This window comes from Schistocerca cancellata, chromosome 3 (assembly GCF_023864275.1).
Source record: "Schistocerca cancellata isolate TAMUIC-IGC-003103 chromosome 3, iqSchCanc2.1, whole genome shotgun sequence".
Taxonomy (NCBI): Eukaryota; Metazoa; Arthropoda; class Insecta; order Orthoptera; family Acrididae; genus Schistocerca; species Schistocerca cancellata.
The window spans coordinates 844,644,205-844,668,099 of NC_064628.1; the positions used below are offsets into that span (position 1 = coordinate 844,644,205).

The 23,895-nt window shown below is 43.3% G+C and overlaps 1 protein-coding gene across 1 annotated transcript in view; it reads right to left on the reverse strand.

The window, feature by feature from the left end:
* Window positions 1-23,895, reverse strand: part of LOC126176602 (facilitated trehalose transporter Tret1-like) — a gene marked incomplete at its 5' end in the record, with an annotated part of 77,933 nt that overhangs the window by 15,511 nt on the left and 38,527 nt on the right. Inside the window, 2 exons of the mRNA XM_049923762.1 lie at window positions 113-391; window positions 13,047-13,255. Coding sequence (XP_049779719.1) covers window positions 113-391; window positions 13,047-13,255 — 488 coding nt within the window. The remainder of the gene's footprint in view (window positions 1-112; window positions 392-13,046; window positions 13,256-23,895) is intronic.

The following is a 23,895-nucleotide window of genomic DNA, read 5'->3' on the forward strand; positions in this document are numbered from 1 at the left end:
GTGATATGCTGCCCGTCCCCCTCCTATGTGGTGGGAAAGAAATGAAGGAAGATGAGGACAAAAGCGGACCCCGGACACTGTGCGCAGGCAGCAGCCTGGGCTACCCACTCACCTGGTGGGGGTCTGCGCAGCGGCCCCCGCGCAGCCAGGTGAGGGCGCGCCGGGCCTGCTCGAGGTGCCCGTTGCGCGCCAGCCAGACGGGGCTCTCGGGCACCAGCGAGACGGCGGCGAGCGCGGCCAGCGGCAGCGCCGTGTTGATCCAGGCCACCGTGTGCCACTCCAGCCAGCTGCCCAGCGTGTACACCACCAGGATCGCCAGCGAGTAGCTCACCATCGGCGACCCCGCCAGCATGCCACGCACCCGCGGCTCCGACGTCTCGCCCAGGTACACCTGCACACGGACCACCAGCTAAAGTCCACAGCCGTTACCTACTGTAAACACTTATCCCAAAAGAGACCAGGAAAGATAAAAGAGCCTTTACCTCGCTGTGCTCAAGGGGTGCTTTCTAAAGCATTCCACTTGTACCTGCAATATACCGTGGATGACGAACAAATAGGTCCTGCTATGAAAGGAAATGACATCACAGAACATTACTCCTGTTTATGAGGCTGTATGGTAGGCTACAGTCAGGTTGGTATACCACCAGGCGTCTCGAGACATGTCTTCGGCCTGGAATCTCACTGAATGGAATAGAACTGGCCAGCAAAGACTTCTGTGGAGATGCCCCATTCAGCGGTCAGATACCAATCTCACTGCTGCCCGCCATACGGCCCGATAACCAGGAAAGGTGGTCTGCTGTGCCATATCTTTTCATAGCAAGACCCTTTTGGTTGTCATCTGCGGTACCCTTCCAGCACAGCAGTACACTGACGATATTATACCCTCCATTTTGTTGCCCATCCTCCACTTACATTTCAGCAACATAATGCCTATACGCAAACGACGAGAGTTTCTGCTACTTGTCTTCGTATTTGGTTCAAATGGCTCTGAGCACCATGGGACTTAGCGTCAGAGGTCATCATTCCCCTGGAACTTAGAACTACTTAAAGCTAACTAATCTAAGGACATCACACACATCCATGCCCGAGGCAAGGTTCGGACCTGCGACTGTAGCGGTCGCACGGTTCCAGACTGTAGCGCCTAGAATCGCTCGGCCACCCCGGCCCGCCATCTTCGTGTTTGCTAAACCATCCCTTGGCCAGGAAGGTCGCTGGATCCCAACGCGCCAACTGGCCACAATGCATCAAGAGGACATCCAACAACTCTATCAGTCACTACAAAGCCAAATAACTGCTTGTATAAGGTCGCCCAGCACGTTATTCACTTGTTCGATTTGTAAAACTCTTTCTCTCGAATAAATCATCCAATTTTTCTGGAATTGTAATTTCCTTTCTGGTGCGACTCTCTTTTCCTTAAGGAGAGTATACGCAGTATCGCACATAAACAACTCTAATGTTACATGTTCAGATAAGAGCTTTAGCTGTAGTTACATTTCCTAAATATCTTGTCTTGGGGCAGTCATGGACCACGTACTCCACGCACTGATCTCAAATCTATCGACTATACCCCAGCTCTAGTCCTGGTATGGCCTGTTCCCGTCACAATTAGGTTCAAAAATGGCTCTGAGCACTATGGGACTTAACATTTATGATCATCAGTCCCATAGAACTTAGAACTACTTAAAACTAACCAACCTAAGGACATCACACAACGCCCAGTCATCACGAGGCAGAGAAAATCCCTGACCCCGCCGGAAATCGAACCCGGGCGCGGGAAGCGAGAACACACAATTAGGTGACAGCAAATCCTCCTGGGTAGTTCACAGCTTGGAGATGGTGTAGTAGGGTCGTTATAGTTATTACGATGGCAACTTACATTTGAATCCAAGTAAGTTACGGGAATGCGGCTGGGTGTCATCGTTAACAACTGCCAACGTTTCGACAGGTGAAAACCAATCATGGTCAACGCAAAACTGTATCAAATAAGTGCTGTGCAAGGGAACTTAAAGCCTCAGTTTGCAGAGTAATTCCGGAACACACACACACACACACACACACACATACATACAAGGCACCTTCTCACAGACAAAGACGACCGACGTCAGAAGTTGTCGATAGTGAACCCCTTCTGTTTTTGATAAGGAAGACAACAGAATTCCAAGCAAATTTTAAACAAAGCCTTCTTGTGTATTTACAAGGTTACTTGCTAATTTATTGTTAACTGCTTCCTTAATAACGCTTGTAAGTAGGCTGTTTATGTTTTCTTATTGGCAACGTTACGTAGCGCTCTGTGTGCTAGTTTGCATTGTTGTCTGCCATTGTAGTGTTGCGCAGCGGCAGCTGGATGTTAACAGCGCATAGCGTTGGGCAGTTGGAGGTGAGCCGCCAGCAGTGGTGGATGTGGGGAGAGAGATGGCGGAGTTTTGAAATTTGTTATACTGGATATTATGAACTGCTATGTATATTATGGTTTTTCAACACTATTAAGGTAAATACATTGTTTGTTCTCTATTAAAATCTTTCATTTATTAACTATGCCTATCAGTAGTTAGTGCCTTCCGTAGTTTGAATCTTTTATTTAGCTGGCAGTAGTGGCGCTCGCTGTATTGCAGTAGTTCGAGTAACGAAGATTTTTGGTGAGGTAAGTGATTTGTGAAAGGTACAGGTTAATGTTAGTCAGGGCCATTCCTTTGTAGGGATTTCTAAAAGTCAAATTGCGTTGCGCTAAAAAAAATATTGTGTGTCACTTTAAGCACAGTCTTGTATATATTTTCTAAGGGGACGTTTCATATGGCGACCCTGCCAGGATACCTCACTGGAATCTTCTGATTTTTTCTTGTAGTTTGTGTAATTAGTGTAGATTTTGTTTATTGCTAGTGCATAATTGTAGAGAGAATCTCCTTTGTAGTTGCAGCCTGTCATTGTTGTACAGTAAAACAGTTGTGGCATGCATGTAGATTTGCACCAAGTATTTCGCAGCTGCGCTTGCAATTAACTACATATTATTTTCAGTGCTATCTTAATGTGTTCTCTTATTTCTGCTCTCCAAATTGTGCTTTTGTGTGTTATCGTGTGAAATATTGTGACAATAATGGCGTGTGAAAAACGTAACACTAGGCTCGAAAATAAACTGAGAAATGACAGTGAAGACGAAAGCAGTGTGTTAACGCCACCATGTAATGAATTAACTAATATTCAAAGTAGTAATTTGGTAACTGTGCATAGGAAAATGGAGCGGGCGTCAAATAATGGTGTAGACAGTGAAACAGGTAGTAAACAGGGAAGCATTATCGATCGATCGGTCGGCAACAGCTCGCCTCAGGAATTGGGAATGACAGAACACAATATGGCAAATACTGTAGACTTAGGTTTTGGGTTTTCACAGTTTTCTGAAATGAGTCAAGACACATTTTCCGCTTGTCAAAATGTGAATGTTGCCGGTGCAGATTCACTGTCGAAAAGCACTGAGGAACATGTTTCAGACACCAGTGCATTGTTATTACAATTAATGCAAAAAATGGGACAAAAGCTTCAAAAGTTAGACACAATGGAACAAAATCAGAGACAAACACAGCAACAGTTAGACACAATGGAACAAAATCTTCAAAAGTTAGACACAATGGAACATCACCAGAGACAAACACAGCAACAGTTACACACAATGGAACAAAATCAGAGACAAACACAGCAAAAGCTTCAAAAGTTAGACTCATTGGAACAAACTCTCGAACAAACACGTGAAGATTTAACTGCTGAGTTACATAACATTGAATCGAAATGTCAGAAAGTCTGTAATGACGTAAAAACACAAATTTGTGAGCATTTCCAACCTATTTTTTCGCGTCATGAAAATGCATTACTGAATCACGAAGCAGCCATAAAAGAACTGCAAACTATTGTTCATGAAAATCACGACACCTTGCAAGCTAAAATTGACTCAGTTGCATCTACCGATTCGGTTACGCAACTTGCAAAAACTCAAGAAAACTTAAAGGACACGGTAGATACGATTTCAACACAAATGGACACTCTGAAACTTGGTTCAGGAAAACACACTGAGGAAATAAGTACACTATCGGAGAAAGTAGCCGAACTTTCGGATCAGTTCACTAACTTATCTGCAAAGGTAGATGATGATCTGAATGACACAAGACCTGTAGCCATCACTGACACAGAAGAGTGCGAACAAATTAGGAAATTCAAACAAAATCAGAATCAAATTAATACGCAACACCAAAGAGAAATCCGGGAAGTACAAGATCAGCTGACACAGGTAATACAAGAATTACGTATTTCAGAGGCCACTCGCGCTCCAATACGGGAAGAGGGACATAGAAATACAGAACAGCCACAAAATAATAACTCAGGGCACTTCGGAAATTATGAAAGAAATTGGCAAGGTACACCGATTTTTGAGATGGAACCGCCGACACGACGTAACAATGACCGATATGCTACTCGCCGACACGATGATTTTGACAATAAGCTGTTCATTACTACACGTAAATTCAAAACGTTTAAGAATTCTGCCAACGACATTCATCCACAAGCGTGGCTCCATCAATTCTCTCATTGTTTTCCTCCCAACTGGTCATTGGAGCACAGGTTAGAATTTATGTGTGGCTACTTGAAGAATGAACCAGCTGTAAGAATGCGATCGGTCATTCACGATTGTCACAGTGAAGGAGAATTTTACCATGCGTTCCTCTCAGCATATTGGTCTCAAGCTACACAAGACTGAGTAAAACATTTCGAACAGTCTGAATTTTCCAGTCTTGTGAAATATATTGAAGACATGTTGCACAAGAATCAGTACCTGTCAAACCCATACAGCCCCTAAGAACTCATACGCATTTGCTTAATCAAATTACCTGAACATTGAAGCTTTTCAGGGACTGTTACAAGAACTGGAAATTGACACTGACAATCGCGGAACGCGAAAACAGGAGCACAACAATTACAGATCACATCCGTCTCAATTCCGCGATGACAGAAATAATATACGATGAGGCTATTCTTTCAATGTAAATCGTGACCGAAACAGACACCACCCGTATGACAACCGTTGGCAGAGTAGTAATAATTACAGGGAAAGATCACCTCTCCGCGGTAATGACTATCACAGAGACAATCAGAGAAACAGACAATATGGGAACCAAAATAATTATTATCAAGGGAGACAGAATAACTTTAGACGCAACGGTCCAGCACGCAGTTACGATTCTGGGAGAAATTCTCCACCACGTGACCGACAAGAAAGAAATTATGGATATCTACCGACATGACGACAGACGATATGATCGTAACGACAGATCTGAACTGCATCAGAACTGGCGGGATTTAACCAGGGTAGGGCCCTCTCATCACAGTGAATTTGTAGAAGTTAGGTCTCCAAATCCCAATAACGACGCGCGCCAACAAAGGAACAGACAATGACTCGCACCGCAGTCTGCCGCGTGCGCCGGCTGGCTCAGAGAAAAATAACATAGACGCTAACCTTGAGAAAAATTCCAGTATTCTTTACCGACGTATACCACATGATAATTGTGGTAAAGTTGAAACTCTGCATACTAGGAAGAGCAAAGGGCTACACCACATTTCACATGTGAAACCATTTATTGAAAGATAATCTGCTTTTTAACTTTGTCTTTGCCATAAAACGTTTCACTTCACGTTACTAGTATGCTTTAGAAACTGTTACCATGCAACAATGTTTGAAGTTAAATATCCAGTCAAGAACCAAGAGAACTTATTTAAACAGAAATTACGAATGCATTGTTATTGCGAACAGATGACACAGTGTTGTTATTTATACATTCTTCCTTGTTAATTGCACAATTACGTAACGAATATACGGCTTACATACTTAGAACATATACTGCTAATGAGAATTTAATGCAACATTTTGGTTTACTTGAAAATACATTCTGGATTTAAAGTACTTTCTGTGAGATACCAGATGACACAGTGGTTAGTTTATGTGACAGCTACACGATTTTATCACGACACTACTAATGAGTGACAATTTACAATGTTGCTTTTGCTGTGTTTCTGTTTTATATCTGCACAGGTTTTTTTAATTATTCTGGAAAGTAAAACATGTTTTAGTAGTAACTTTTGTGGTATAGCTACAATGAGACAGCGTTTTCCGTAGCACAACAATACGTTACAGCACAGTACTTTCTTCATCATGGCAATAAGCGTAATAACTAAGATATCTATACGCAAAGCATTTCACTTTTGTTTATCATGAGGTAAGTACATTGGCTTCTGCAGAACTTAGCTTTCAGAGGACAATAACTACGACACTTCCACAGAATTATCTTACAGCAAGACGCACATTTAGCGCTACAGGACACGCATTTGAGTGCTTAATTTTGTACTTAAACCATTTATTTGTCAAGATTTTTGAATTACAAAGAAAGTTTTCCGTAATACATTTCATTCCATTGTTGTAATCTGTAACACCTGAGGGTATAATTACATTAATCCTCAGGGGGGTACACGCCTACTTTGTGTACCATGTGTTTGGCAAGCACAAGGGGCCCTAGCTAATATGGTATTTGCTTATACAAATTACACCGTTGGATAACTTCACACTTACGAAATTGTATTTTGCCTGTACTTTGTGAACTGTTCATATTTTTTCGGAACCATTGTGGTACTATGAGAGCTTTGAATGATATATTTGGTATGGGATCATGATTTTTAAGGTACGTTTGAGGTAGATGACACTACTGAAATGAGCAGAGAATTTTCTTTAGGTTTTGAAATTATTGCAGAAAGCTACAACGTTTTTGAGATTTGACTGAGGTGTTATGATGTTATTTTTATGACGACGATGTGTATTATGCTGCTGAGGTATGTTTATGATTAATAAGCTGATGCTATATGAGTTATTTGATTATGCTACGTATCTGTTATGATGAAATATTGAAGAAGTGTCGACGAATAAGGTAAGGAATAGTGAGTAGTGGTTAGGGACTCTGATTTATGAAAAGGATGTTGGAAACCAAGAAACATACTTTAAGAGTTATGAAATGTGTGTGTATATGCGTGAATTTATTACAATGCCGACGAAAGTTTTTTGGACTCGGTTATATCAATAGCATTTTGTCTCTACAGATTTGTAACGCAGATTCTTGACCTGTGAAATTTTCATATGAGACTGTCACTGTAGCAGAAACTGGTGTCGTAAATATTTCCGTAAGAAAGTTAAGTGACCACCTGCACGTAATGCGTCGTGGGCACCCAGCTGTGTCAGACGCCTGGAGAAAAAGCCATTAGTGCATGCCTTTTCAGAGGCACAGGTAGAAAAGAAAAAAAAAAGGGAGGCCATTATCCTCGCTATTGACATTCCTTTGTAGAAAGCATCGTAAATACAACACCCTCAAACTTGAAAACATGATAACACTGTGGAGCTATTAATTTATTATATTTACTAAAATGCCTAATGAAATGATGAGAAACATTTTACATCTATTGTCTTTGTAGTTGAGAGATTGCTCATTTTGTTTAATATCTGGCTTCCAGTTGTGTTTCAGCATTAGTTTTATAAAATAAACTTAGATGCATTTGCTAATGTGAACACTTTCTGTCAACAGATCTATTAAATAATTATTTTATGATCCACGTTCTTTGAAAAAGGAGCTCTTGGAATGGAAAGAACAATAAAAAGGGACTGATAACAATAACTGCATATATAATTTTCTTTTCAAGTACTTGGTAATTTTTTGTAGAATTAGTTTTTGTGGTGCACCACTTTAATTACATACACATTAAGATGTGAATAGACATTTCCCTTATCTTCATTGTTGTCTTTAGTGTAATGTTTTTTCTGCTTGAGCTTTGCCATGGTTAGGTATTAGTTATAGCATTTACTGCTGCTGTTTGCCAGGCATAGTGTTACTGCATTTGACTTTGTGTTACTCTTCTAAACCAGTTTACTACTGATTTATTTTTCTTGTTTGCTGCTCATTGCCTTATATTAGTTGTAATATTGTTGCTTACTTTGCCAATTTGAATTTTTTTGTCATTGCTGTTCGTGTTAATTGTTTTGTGCTGCTGCATTGCCTCGTCCCTTAGTTTAGCATCTGAGCTCAGTAGATTTAAGTTAGCTTAAGAGGGGGTAGCCTATAAGAGAATGAGTTGTGATGAATTTGAAGAAATGCACTGAGAGGTTATACGAGAAAAATACAGAAAACATGCTTGGATAGGATTTTTTTAGCTGGAGCAAATATCGAAATAAGACGAAAGATCTATAGAATGAAGTTTTGGGTTGGACTGCAGTACCAAATGTTACACTGAAAACGAACCCTGTCCTTTCCTTTTGTGTTATCCCACTATGTGTTTGTGTACCTTTGTGTATTTGTTTTTATCCTGTTTCTGTGTAGTTTCATAGAATTTATTCTTCTTCTAATACTAAGCTACATTCACTATGATGAGGAATACTGTCATCCTCAAATATAATTCGCATTAATAATATGTTATTTACCTTGTAAATATGCTTAGACATTATTTATTCTGTTTTGTTTTAATGCTCATGTGTGAAGTTGATGTTTCAAAAGTTATTCTTATATTTTATGTATTTACTTATAATTCCTGTAGCACTGATGTATATGTTATTTCGATTCTTTTGTAAAGCCTGTACTACAAATGTTATCTGTATTGTTATGTTCTTTAATGGTGTATTTTGTACCTTTGTAATTGTATTCTTATGTTATAATATTGTAATTGACACCAGTTCATCAAATTAAGTAACTTGTAAGCATTCATTTCACTGCACACATTTCTGTTGGTCATAGTAATGCACAATATGTGAGAAGTTGGGACTGTTAGTGTTTGCCCGTGTGTTACTAATTCAGCAAGGGACTGGATAACAGCATTGCTGGTTCTAAGGACAATTCCAAAAACTTCGTGAGTGTACAAGTGGTGGTTTATGGACTTGCTATCTTCTCTGCAAGACTCTTCGATGGTGATTGTGCACCTGCATAGTCGCAGCAGATGGTTGCTGGCCATCTCTACAAGGACTACAGTGGGTCTACACCTTTGATGACCCACCAATACCATTATTTCTACAAGGACTACAGTGGGTCTACACCTTTGCTGACTCACCAATACCATTATTTCTACAAGGACTGCAGTGGGTCTGCACCTCTGGTGGCCCACCAATACCACAATCTCTACCAGGACTACAGTGGGTCTACTCTGTGATGACCTACCTACCAATATTCATCAACTTCGACTGACTCTGCTGTGGGTTTGCTCTGTTGTGCCCCATTACCTGTCTGCATGTCAAGAGTCAGCACTGTCTTTTCGATGGAAGGACAACGCTACTTCTTCAAGACTGCATGGAAATCCACTACTTCCGTGTGCATTGTCTTTTACTACTCAGACTTTGAGAAAAGAAACGGCAGCTTTACTGTGATGAATGATCAGGACTGTCTTTATGGACTGTGAGAAAATTTTAGCTTTTGACCAACATTGTACCAATAAGTGTGTGCATTTGATATCTTTCTTACTGTAATTATGAAATATTATTTCAAATCTGTATTGGCCAGTGCCCACAACAATTTGTAAAATTTTTTGTGGGGAGCATGGGGGCTATGTAAGTAGGCTGTTTATGTTTTCTTATTGGCAACGTTACGTAGCGCTCTGTGTGCTAGTTTGCATCGTTGTCTGCCACTGTAGTGTTGCGCAGCGGCAGCTGGATGTGAACAGCGCATAGCGTTGGGCAGTTGGAGGTGAGCCGCCAGCAGTGGTGGATGTGGGGAGAGAGATGGCGGAGTTTTGAAATTTGTTATACTGGATATTATGAACTGCTATGTATATTATGGTTTTTCAACACTATTAAGGTAAATATATTGTTTGTTCTCTATTAAAATCTTTCATTTGCTAACTATGCCTATCAGTAGTTAGTGCCTTCCGTAGTTTGAATCTTTTATTTAGCTGGCAGTAGTGGCGCTCGCTGTATTGCAGTAGTTCGAGTAACGAATATTTTTGGTGAGGTAAGTGATTTGTGAAAGGTACAGGTTAATGTTAGTCAGGGCCATTCCTTTGTAGGGATTTCTGAAAGTCAGATTGCGTTGCGCTAAAAAAAATATTGTGTGTCAGTTTAAGCACAGTCTTGTATAATTTTTCTAAGGGGACGTTTCTCGCTATCCCAATACGTGGAAGTGCATGCGCGAATTTCTGTGTTGTTATATTCCATAACATGAACGGTGCCAAGACAGTGCTCTGCAATAGCGGAATTGCTCGTTGCTGTAAGCGTCTTGTGATGATTATGCTTCGGACAATGGTCCTCCACAGTCTGTCCAGCATATGACGTGCTACAACTACAAGAAATTAAATCAGCAAGTAATTTTAAAAATAGAGATGCTTGGATTCTTGCTCTCTTCCTTGTAAACAGACAGAGGAACGGACTTAATACTACCTCAGCCGTTCGTTTTTAATTTTCGCAGTCGACAACTTTCGATGTCGGTGATCTTTGGTTGTGTGTTGACGCTAGTGTTTACGGTGTGTGTGTGTGTGTGTGTGTGTGTGTGTGTGTGTCAATTTTCCGGAACTGCTCTTCAAACTCTGCTGCACAGCGCTTATTTCTTACAGTTTTGCCTTGAAAATGACAGGGTATGCTCCTGCCGAAATTTCGGCGGTTCTCGAAGACGTCACCCGGTTCCATTCCTGTTAGTTACTTCAACATTTTATTCGCCAGAAGAAACTCAGGTTTACATTTGAAGTTCGTATCTCTTTCCATGGTGCATTGTAAAGAAAGGTTTTCCGCTGCAACACCATATAATCTTCCTACAAACAGACGGGTGGACGAAAATGTGGAAAGAGCGAAATCACGACACACGGCTGTGCCCAGTACGGTGTACGAAGACCGTTAGCATTGGAAAAAGCTTGCAGTTGTCTCAGAAAGGATAAATACAGGTCTTGCACGGTTTCCAGAGGGAATTTTATACCATTCTTATAGGTAAATTCAAAATAGAACACAAAAGCAGAATAATATTGATATCTGGTGATTATGGTGCTCTGGGGGATACTGTAATTCATCCTGCTGCTCACAACTCACAGAACTAGTCCAAGACGGTGGGAACTGTGTGAACAGGTGTCCTGTCGTCATGGGACACAACATCACAGTTGGGGAACAGACATTATCCCGTGGAACGGACCTGGTCACTTAATCATTAGCAATAATGCTGCCTCGCAGAATACCCATGGGGTCCATGGAATACCACTATGACTGTCCGAACAATTGGCAGACCCTGACCATATGTCACTCTTCGGACGTAAACTCGGCCAGAAATTGGAAACAGTGAAATAAGACTCATCCGACAAAATGGTTTTCTTTCATTTCTCCATACTCCACATTTTATGGCTTCCGCAGCACGTTTTCCTGTTACGAGCATTTGCATCATTGATGAGTGTCTTTCGGATTCCAGCTTGCCCTGTAGTTCCCTCGTTATGGAGCTCCCTTGGCGTTGTCCTCGTGCTGAAGGGTTCGCGAATGCGTCGTTCAGTTCTGCAGCTGGCGTCTTCTTACGAGGGTTATTCGGAAAGTAAGGAACGATCGCTCGCGAAATGGAAGCCACTGTGAAAATTGGATGAAGTTTTGCACAGGTGTGTTGGGCAGTGTCTGTAGTATGGTTGTTGATATACTTTCCGGGATGTGAGGTCGTGCTCCAAGAACTTTTCTGCTCCTTACGTTTCGTCCACGACTGCGCTGGACTTCCTCAGAGGCGCTGCTCCGCTGAGTCTTGCCGTGTCGGCAAGACTCAGCGGAGCAGCGCCTCTGAAGGAGTCCAGCGCAGTCGTGGACGAAACGTAAGGAGCAGAGAAGTTCTTGGACCACGACCTCACATCCCGGAAAGTATATCAACAGCCATGTCACCCGGTCGTGAAAGCTTTCATTCTGTCTGCAGTATGCCTGTCGATTGCATTAGGTCGTTCCCTTTAGTTCTGAGCACACAGGGAGCACATAAAGGTACCGAGAACAATACTGTATCCCGTCAAGTACGACGGCCTGGTGAGAAATTTCGCCTGAAGCTATGCAGTCAACATTTCATAACTGTCGTGCGTTTTCTTCTTCAAGACAATTCTCAGCCGCATTCTGCAGGGGCAATGAAGATGCTCCTGCATCGTTTGCAACTGGAAATGTTTGACTACCCACAATACAGCCCGTAATTGTCTCTCTCTGAGTTTCATCTCTGCTCACATGAACCGCTGGCTATGAAGACAACATTTTGGCACAGACACCGAGCTGTAGGCCTGCGTCGAGAATTGGCGGAAAGCAATGGCGGCTGCCTTCTATAACGAGGATATTGGAAAGCTGGTACAACGCTACGACAAACGTCTAGGTCGAATCGGCGAGTAGAGGTAAGTAGCTGGAAGTTGTAGCTAACTGTTGCAAGTAAAACAGTTTTGATTTTCACTGTGGTTTCCATTTCGCGACCTATCGTTCCTTACTTTCCGAATAGGCCTCGTATTTTTCCTCACAGTCCTTTTCAACGACCGTCCATCACGATCACTCAGAACAACTTTGGTGCGCGTTGTGACTTAGCGGATGATGTGTATCCGCTTTCCCTGTATAGGTCTTCGATTAGGTGTCTTTTGAAACACCAAACACTTCGACAACTTGGCTACGGAAGCACCCAATGCACGAGCACCAACAAATTGTCCACGTTGAAATTTACTTATTTTCAAACAATCCTGTTGGAGGGACATGAGCATTATACCAGAGGTTGAAAATACCGCTACAGTTTTAAAGTTCTTTTATTATGACACGACCGGTTTCGAGCACTTATACGCCCATCTTCAGGTGTCGTAACTTGGTACTGTGACTTTGAGCGTGTTTCCATTTTTTTGATCAACACCTGTAAATCCAAGGGACTTCAGATGAAAGGGTCTACCGTAGGTTATGGATTATAAATGAGTGTAAGAGAGTGAAGGCTGTACCACTCTGTAGTGGTGGCCTGCTGTTTTATTAGGTCTGGCTTACTTGCTGAAAGTGCTGCAAGGGCGTAAGGTGCTACCTGCGAGGCACTCACCTGCGTGGGCGGCACTGCGAGCCCGACGGCGAACCCGCAGACGGCGCGGCCGGCGAGCAGCACGGCGTGGTCCCTGGCGAGCGCGAGCAGCAGCCAGCCCAGCACGTTGGGCAGCACCGTCAGCTGCAGCGTGGCGCGCCGGCCCAGCCGCTCCGAGAACCAGCTGGAGGACAGCGCGCCCAGCGGCGTCACCGCAGAGTGGATGCTGGCTGCGCACAAACACCGGGGAAGCGTGCGTAAGCGGGGGGAGCCTCCTGACTGAGCAGCAACGTAAAAGCACTCGCCAATACGATCCTTCAACATCAAAGAACCCAATATAGGGACAGGAATCCGTTGGGATGAGGAGTATGGTCAGTCGGCAGGGCAGCAGCACAAAACTAACGTGTACGATGTGGGTTCAGTAAGTAATGCAACACATTTTTTTTCTGAAAGCAGGTAGGTTTCATTCAGGATTCCAATATGCCACATTACTCCCTACTCTTTGGGCTACAAATCCTATTTTTCAACATAGTTGGCGTTAAATGGGACATCCTTACACCAGTAGTCGAGCTAGGCCAGCGCCAGTCCATTTTGTTAGTGCAGGTTGCCTACATCAGGGGCAGGTATGCAGTCAGGGGCAAACCTATTGTTCTCCTTTGATTGAAAGGTCCTTAACCTATCGTTCTGGTAAGTTGTTTTCCATGTCACCCCAATTTCCTTTTGATTGACTGGAACTTAACCAATTGTTTCCCCCACCCCCTCCCCCAACCCCTCTCCCCCCTCGCTGCTGCAGGTACACTTTCAGGTCTGAATTATTGGAGTAGGTCCTCTCACTCTTATCAATTTAATTGACTACTTAATAAAATTGTTCAATTAATTAACCTCTCACCCACTGGTAAATCACCTCCTCCCTCCCCTCTCCTCCCCCAGAAAATGGTGGGAAGTTCATGTTCCACCAGGAGAATGCAACATACCATGGCTACCTTCACTAACCTAAGAAAATGGCGGGAAAGAAAGGGCAGTTGGGCTACCTCCACAAACCTAAGTCACCTGACCACCATCTCATCTTAGGAAATGGCGGGAAGAGGACTCGACCTGTGCTGAACATAAGTTTTAATTTTGCATGCACTATTTATATAAACAATGTGATGCAGTACAGTCATCTAGTGTGTTCACCACAAGTTCTGGACTCCAACTGACCTAGTACACAGTACTGCCACCTGAGAGCATTCTCATCTGTGACGTAATCCAAGATGGTGAAATGACATCAGCCGATGACACAAGTACTGTTGTCCAAGATGACGGGAAACAGTGTGTTCCCCATGAGGTTCAAGTGTTCTAGTACACAGTACCAACGCCAGAGAGATCTATCACCCCTCTCATCTGTTTGACCATTTCCTCTCTATCATTATTCTAACAGGACACATCTGATGTGTATAGCCTGTGCACATACTGACATCACAGCGTTTAACCCAGTTAGTGGCGGTAGCCATGGTATGTTGCATTATCCTGATGGAACTCGAACTTCCCACCATTTTCTGGGGGAGGAGAGGGGAGGGGTTTTACCAGTGGGTGAGAGGTTAATTAATTCAACAATTTAATTAAGTAATCAAATTGATAAGAGTTGGGGAAGTGGGTGGGTGGGGGGAACAATAGGTTAAGAGCCTGTCAATCAAAAGGAAATGGGGGTGATATGGAAAACCACTTAACAGAACAATAGGTTAAGGACCTGTCAATCAAAGGAGAACAATACGTTTGCCTCTGACTGCATACCTGCCCCTGATGTAGGCAGCCTGCACTAACAAAATGGACTGGCGCTGGCCTAGCTCCAGTACTTACACCATATTACTGAGATAATCTGTATGACCTCATGGTACCGCTTTGCTGGTCGACGTCGCAGCCAACGTGTTGCTGCATCTGTAATTTCCCCACAATCCAAGTACTGCTTCCTGTAGAGTGCATCTTCATTGGGCCATGCAGATGGAAGTTGGGAGATGCGAGATCCGGCTGTAAGGAGGATGATGAACAGTCAGGTGAAGTTTTGTGAGCTCTTCTCTGGTGCTCGGAATTCTGCGAGGCCTTGCGTTGTCATGAAGAAGGAGAAGTTTTTCTGCATTTTTGTGGCGACGAACACGCTGAAGTCCTTTTTCCAGTTTGCTCAGGGTAACACAATACAGTTCAGAGTTGATTGTTACACCATGGCCGATATCAGACAGAATAACCCCTTCAGAGTCCCAGAAGACCATCGCCATGACTTTACTAGGCTGAGGGTGCACCTTTTAACCTTATCTTTGGAGGAGAGATGGTGTGGCGCCAACCTACGGATTGTTGTTTTGTTGCCAGTTTGAAGTCATTAACCCGTGTTTCATAGCCTGTGACGATGTTCGATAAAAAAAATTGTCACCATCAGCCTTGTAAGGCGAAAGAAATTCCGCACAGGTGGTCCTTCGTTGCTCTTCATGGCAGGAAGGAACCCAGTGGGCACACACTTTTGAGTACCCCTACTGCTAGACGAGTGTGTCAGCACTACCAGCAGTGACTTCCAGTTATGCAGCGATGTCTTTGATTGTGATCCATCGATCACCTCGAATGAAAGTGTCCGCACGTCCCAACATTGAAGGAGTCACAACTGTGTGCTGCCGACTGGCATGTGGGAGGTCGGACATATTTGCGCGACCTTGTTGGGCTGATCACAAATGCCCCGCTAAAGGACTCCGCGATGCTCTGGTTTTCCGCAACAGTGACAGCTCTTTGCTTGGAACGCACCTCCGTTACAGACGTCATTGTGATGGTTGTGTATAGCGCCGCCACCTATCGGAACTTCATGAAATTATAGGGCTTTAAGGGGGAATATTCCACGGTGTACCGCAAAAAATTGCGTTTTCTCAACCGAAATCAGCCCGAGGAAAAACAAACATGTTACATTACTTATTGAACGCCCCCTCGAAGAACAGGATCTCTTGCTTCTAAAAACGACACTGGAAGACGAAATATGATAACATTTTGCTCGTAAGGCCTGAAAGAGGGCTGCCTAATTCTGGATAATCTGAAGCAGGTAGAAATCGATCGACTTCGTCTCACGAGTATCTTGTGTCCAGCCGTCGACAACATTGGTGATCTAATAATGCAGTATTTGTACCATAGCCGTTACTAAGTAAGTACAGTGCCGTGCCAGTAAGAGCCTGTGTAGCGCGAACACTGCGTCAGAAAACCGCACCATAGTTCTCCTTCCGACTGTCGGTATCTTGGTTTCGGTACGCGGAGCTTGCATCCTAATAATCAGTCTGACAATCTGGACTGTTGACTAGAATAACAGACAAACGTCAAACGCGACGATGGGCACCACCCTGATATAAGAGCTTAAGCCACTACATACTGAGGCCAGCCTCAATAGCAACAGCTGTATCAAATGGTTCAAATGGCTCTAAGCGCTATGGGACTTCATCTGAGGTCATCAGTCCCCTAGACTTAGAATTACTTAAACCTAACTAACCTAAGGATATCACACACATCCATGCCCGAGGCAGGATTCGAACCTGCGACTGTAGCAGCAGCGCGGTTCAGGACTGAAGCGCCTAGAACCGCTTGGCCTCAGCGGCCGGCCAACAACTGTATCAGATACGTTTCAGTGCTCGATGCTCCTCGTGTCATATTTGAGCAGGTCAATTCCAGTCATGAGAGGAATGTGCAAGTATTCTTCGAACAACGACAGGTACCACACCTTACTTGGATTACATATTTACCTGACATGGCACTCGTCAATTATGTCCGGAATATGCTCAATTATAAACTTGTCCTTAAAGGCAACCAGCAACCATTGTTGAACACAAACCACGTGGATGAAGACTCCGTTGAGGCCATCAGATCTCACGGCATGAGATTTTTTTGTGACAGTTTATACCATACCAACGAATGCATGAACTCCAGAAATGTTGGAAAAAGTATGGGATGAGTTTCACTGCCGTTTGGATGTTTGTTGTTCGTCAGTTGGAGGATACATTGAGCATTTGTGAAAGATAAACGAAATCTTTGATCCTAAGCGTAATATTCCGCAGGATTGTCTGTGCATGTATGTAAAACATGAACGCTCCTACAATCAAACAGTTCTTTTTAAATAAAAAACTTTGCAGCCCTAACCATATGTTAAAATTTTCTACAGATTTCAGTCTTTGCCTTACAAGATATAGTATTACGGCATACTGGGAATCTTTTTCATTTCTTTGCACCGTTCCCACTCGCTATCCTCATCAAATTATTTCCTTAGCTCATTCCACCTCGAATACAGTACGACATACAAATTCCACATAAAATAATTATAGCATTGTAAAAATTGGAGGAACATTACAAATCATGTCATACTATGGATTTCTACAGTGATATGAGATGTATAAATTATTCGGGCTTGACCGGGTTAAGCATCTTCCATCTGCTTGAGTACATTACCAAACGGTTTATTACACTACTGGCCATTAAAATTGCTACACCACGAAGATGACGTGCTACGGACGCGAAATTTAACCGACACAAAGAAGAGGCTGTGATATGCAAATGATTAGCTTTTCAGAGCATTCACACAAGGTTGGCGCCGCTGGCGACACCTACAACGTGCTGACACGAGGAAAGTTTCCAACCGATTTCTCATACACAAACAGCAGTTGCCTGGTGAAACGTTGTTGTGATGCTTCGTGTGAGGAGGAGAAATGCGTATCATCACGTTTCCGACTTTGGTAAAGGTCGGATTGTAGCCTTTCGCGATTGCGGTTTATCATATCGCGACATTGCTGCTCGCGTTGGTCGAGATCCAATGACAGTTAGCAGAATATCGAACAGAGCACTTGGAGACGGCAGCTAACTTCTGTTTTTCTGGAGGTGGGAGTAGTTTTAGTTACATTTTGTAGCAGATCGGTGGAACAGATAACGAGGATTGAAGATTGTGGGTTAGAACATGGTTTAGATGGTGACTGCACTTATAAGGGGAACAGATGGGCGTCGCTGGCAACGGTATGTTGGAATGACGATCGGGAAGATTCCAGGTGGTATCTACAATGGTAAATGAGGGCGCCGTCAATAGATAAGAATATATGGACAGGAAAAGGGTTCTGAAACTGTTGCGGATGTGAAGGGCCTTTCACAGCTGGAACTCGAGAGCTGAGGTTCCATAGTCAATCAGAATCCACAGCTTCATACCACCTATGTAAAAAAGGAGTACCGGTGCTGGGTGGCATTAGTGTCAGAGCAGATTCGCAGCTAGATTCAGCTGCCACGTTCAATTACAACTCCGCGGTTTCACGTCGTTTTCAAGCAAACACGAGAGTTTACTGGAATTCAAAACCAAATTCACTATATCAGATGTAATGAGCATACCAGGAATTTCGACTGGGCAACATCAGTTGATAAACTAGCATTCGCAAGGAAGGCAGTTCAACTCCCCCTTTAGCGTTCCGATTTGGCAATCCCGGGTGAGTTCAATGATGTCTCGAAACGTCTTAAAGCAAACTACGGTAAGGTTCCTTTGAAACGTGCAATTTCTATGCCCTTTCCCATTCTTCCCCAACACGAGCTGCGTCTCTAATGACCTCGTAATTGGCAGGACTTTAAACCCTAATATCTCTTCAGACTAACGATAGCATTGTCGAGGGGGTGCTCAGCTCTATTCTTCTTCTTTTACTACCAGGCATTTCACTCTCGCGAGGGAAAGATACTTTCTTAGAGAAAATGTTCACGTAAGCACAAAAATGGCAAGCCTATGAATTGGGAGGAGCAGTTGATCAAATACGGTGACGTGCAATGAAGAATAATTGCAAGGAGATATATTTGTCGTTGGAGAGCATAAAATATCGATAAAAATTCAAAGAAAGGTGGTGGAACAGAGTAACGGTAAGTTCACATCAAGTGAAGGGTGTACGAGCGATACACGCCCATGAAAACTGATGTACGTCAGTAGTTGATGAACACCATTCTTGCTGTCCCAGCATGGCTTCTCCTAGTGAGAATGTTGAACACAATGACGTCATGATTTATATGAAGTTCTGACCAGAGAACCGTAAAACAGTACTAGATCTAATAATTGTTGAGATTTTTCAGATATTGCATCCTGTGAGTTTGGTGCAAGCCTAGGATACGATGCGGACGAGTCATTCGTGAGCAGACGTCCAATACAATTTCTGCCGCCATAAAATGCAAAAAGGCATATTTTTTCATAAGGGTGTAAATCCGATAGTGTTATTATAAGGGCTAAAGCTCAGACTATGATATTCGACTTCGCTCGGTAAGCTTGCCAGCACACCACAGATTCGACTCTTTTAACGAAATTTCAATTTCTACAGCACCCATATAATGGAAGGATGGAAGATTGGATTTAACGCCCCGTGACATCGAGGTCATTACAGACGGTGCAAAGAGGCATTTGTAAGCACGAAGAGTAGATTTCTTCGATTACCTTGCCTCCAATTTAGCGTTTCTCAAACTTTGGTGCTATACCTGTAAAAAATTAGGTAGGATTAACCACTTTGTACGATTGCAATTTCCTAAGATGGAAAACTTCATAGCTTCATTTTGTAATGCCTTATCACAAATTAGGTACAACGATAGTTGTCCATTTGTAGGCGTGAACATGAATCCGTATTTCAAGTATTCATTCAAATATTCTCAGCACTCGTTTTTAGCCATTTTGAGAAAACTTTTTTAGACAATGAGCTATTTTTCGAGTGACTAGACGCCATAGATTTTCATCTTGCAACGCTGAAGATAGGTACAACATGCACTCACAATACTAACGCTCCGCTGGTGCGAAGCCGTGGTTAGTGTCGTGTCTGTTCGGGGAATTCCCTTGTCGACGCTTTGTATGAGTATGATATTCACTGCGTGTGCACCTTCTGACTACAGGACACAACATCTGCTGTCACTGCAGCGGCTTGTGGAATTAAAGTAAACAGAAAAATATGTTTAAAAGTATTATTGTATTTATATATATATGTCTTTAAATTATTTTGATCCCATTTTTTATGTAACTAATAACGGAAATTTAATCAGTGACTCATCTCTCATGTAATATCTTACAAATATCTAGCACATTCAACTGCATGTTGCACATGATTGACTGTCAATTACAGAACACAGTCTCCCCTTTTCGTTCCACCGCCCTTCGGGAAGTGAAAAATGCCTCCCACAGTGGTCATGATGTCCAGCTGACAACCATTCGTCTGCAGGAGCAAGCGGACCTATTCTTTCAGCAAGACAACGCATCACTCCATCACAACTTATGCCATCACAATAGCGTAAGGAACACTACATGGCCATGAGAGCTTTTACGAACAGTCCCCCCTCACCCTAATGCATGCATCTGGGACGCTTTCGAGCGGAAAGTCCGTAGCTTGGACTCAGCTACGATTAATTTGAATGTGTTAGATGAAAATATGCGTCAATTTTGTCATCATTTTTTGTTTGAAATATACTGAAATGACTGCGAAAGTGGAAGTGGTTTTTATCTGTGGCAGACAGAGGAATGTACTTTGTTGTGACACTTCTGCTGTTGTTCTTTGTTATTATAACGTTTTGATTCTAGTTCTTCTTGTATGAAAGGCTTTGTGAGTGTCTTGAGAATGCCAACGTGTTTTTAGGCATGGAAATAATTTTATATCCGCAGCCGCCAATAGCATCAGAGACATTAGAGCAATTATCTGTAACAAATACGACGCCTGAAAAAAAAAAAAAATATGAAGCACTCAGAAGAAATGTTCGGATGTCAATGTAACTTTGTACACACACACTATCGGGAAATATATAGATGAGTAGAACTGCAATTATTGAGTGGAAATGTCCAAAATACGTTCGGAGATAAAATCAATTGTTTCCAACACTAGCAAGTATACGAAAAGTAAATGTAGTTGATTTTAATTTTTTGATCAGCTCAGTAATATCCTTCTTCCAAAACAGGGAGAAACGTTAGAATTTAACTTGCCGTCGACCACTGTGTCATGGATGGAGAACAAAATCGGCCGTCCCTTTCAAAGGAACCATCCCGGCATTTGCATGGAGCGATTTAGGGAAATCACGAAAACCTTAAATCTGAATGGCCGGAGCGCGGGTTTGAACTGTCGTTCTCCCGAATGCGAATCCAGTGTGATAACCACTACGTCGTCTCGCTCTGTGCTAACCCATATGGACCAAATAATCCTACTGCAGTTTATCATGTGTTTGGAATCCCGGAGGACGCTCTGAGCAGTCAACGATTTCAGATAGACTAGTAGGTCAAAACAGTGGTGGATTCTTGGTCTATTCAAAATAAATTCTAAAAAGACGCACCACGAAGGCTTTATCCGAATGGGACGGAAATCAGAAGATGTAATGTACATGTACAAACAAACAAATGATTGCAATTTCAGAAAAATTGGAAGATTTGTTCCAGAGAAAGAGCTTCACAAATTGGGCAAGTCAGTAACGGATTGGACCACCTCAGGCTCTTATGCAAGCAGTTATCTACCTTGGCATTCATTGAAAGAGTTGGTCGATGTCACGCCAAATCCTGTCCATTTCGTATGTTAGACCTCACGCGCCAAATGTACAGGATTTGGCGTAATATCCCTCAGGAGGAAGTCAAACTACTCTATCAGTGCCTAGCCGAATAATTGCTTGCATAAGAGCCTGAGGTGTTCCAACCCGTTACTGACTTGCCCAATTTGCGAAGCTCTTTCTGCTGAATAAATCATTCAATTTTTCTGAGATCATAACCATTTATTTGTCTGTAGATGCACGTCACGCCTACGATTTCCATCCCATTCAGATAATTGCTTCGTGGTGCGTATTTTTTTAGAGCGTATTTGCAACAACGATGTGAGAACCAAAGTGAAAAATCGGTAAACGAGATCGTTTCAATGGCGTTTGATTGTTATACGTACAAAAGACAGGGATGTGTAGACGACCAAGAGGCAAATAACCAGTCGCAACAAAAATAAGTCCGGAATCAAATTGTTTTCATGATATGGCGCAACATGACTGAAGACATGAACACTGTATAACAGAGTCCCCGAGGATGCGTACTGTAGGTTTGCACGTGAGGACAAATACATTACAAGTGCTGCCCACGGCCACCATTCGTAAGTGCACACGCTGCAGCACGTCTCCTTAGCGATTCCCTTATACGTTCGTATATCCCAGTAGTGTTCTACACTACTGGCCATTAAAATTGTTGCACCACGAAGATGACGTGCTACAGACGCGAAATTTAACCGACAGGAAGAAGATGCTGTGATATGCAAATGATTAGCTTTTCAGAACATTCACACAAAGTTGGCGCCGTTGGCGACACCTACAACATGCTGACACGAGGAAAGTTTCCAACCGTCGTTGCCTGTTGAAACGTTGTTGTGATGTCTTGTATGAGGAGGAGAATTGCGTACCATCACGTTTCCGACTTTGATAAAGATCGGATTGTAGACTATCGCGATTGCTGTCTATCGTATCGCGACATTGCTGCTCGCGTTGGTCGAGATCCAATGACTGTTAGCAGAATATGGAATCAGGAGGGTAATAGGGAACGCCGTGCTGGATCCCAACGGTCTCGTATCACTACCAGTCGAGATGACAGGCGTCTTATCCGCATGGCGGTAACGGATCGTGCAGCAACGTCTCCATCCCTGAGTCAACAGATGGGGACGTTTGCAAGACAACAGCCATCTGCACGAACAGTTCGACGACGTTTGCAGCAGCATGGACTATCAGCTCGGAGACCATGGCTGCGGTTACCCTTGACGCTGCATCACAGACTGTAGCGCCTGTGATGGTGTACTCAACGACGAACCTGGGTGCACGAATGGCAAAACGTCGTTTTTTCGGATGAATCCAGGTTCTGTTTACAGTATCATGATGGTCGCATCCGTGTTTGGCGACATCGCGGTGAACGCACATTGGGAGCGGTTACTCGTCATCGCACATACTGGCGTATCACCCGGCGTGATGGTATGGGGGCCATTGGTAACACGTCTCGGTCACCTCTTGTTCGAATTGACGGCACTTTGAACAGTGGACGTTACATTTCACATGTGTTACAACCCGTGGCTCTACATTTCAGCAGGATAATGCACTACCGTATGTTGCAGGTCCTGTACGGGCCTTTCTGGATAAAGAAAATGTTCGACTGTTGCCCTGGCCAGCACATTCTCCAGATCTCTCACCAATTGAAAACGTCTGGTGAATGGTGGCTGAGCAACTGGCTCGTCACAATACGCCAGTCACTACTCTTGATGAACTGTGGTATCGTGTTGAAGCATGGGCAGCTGTACCTATACACGCCGTCCAGGCTCTGTTTGACTCAATGCCCAGGCGTATGAAGGCCGTTATTACGGCCAGAGGTGGTTGTTCTGGGTACTGATTTCTCAGGATCTATGCACCCAAATTCTTGCCGCAGTGGATACACCGGTTCCCGTGAGAGTTAAGCTCTGTCGGGCGTGGGCGGCACGTGGATGTGTGATCATTCAGCTGCCATGCGCTGTTGCCATTTTTCGGGTGCACTCAGCCTCGTGATGCCAATTGAGGAGCTACTCGACCGAATAGTAGTGGCGCCGGCCAAAGAAAACCATCATAACGACCGGCAGAGCGGTGTGCTGACCACACGCCCCTCCTATCCGCATCTTCAGCTGAGGATGACACGTCGGTCGGATGGTCCCGGTGGGCCAGTTGTGGCCTGAAGACGGAGTGCCTATGCACCCAAATTACGTGAAAATGCAATCACAGGTCAGTTCTAGTATAATATATTTGTTCAATGAATACCCGTTTATCATCTGCATTTCTTCTTGGTGTAGCAATTTTAATGGCCAGTAGTGTAAATGCTTTGACAATTATTCACAGTGTGCTCTCATACTTTATCGACACT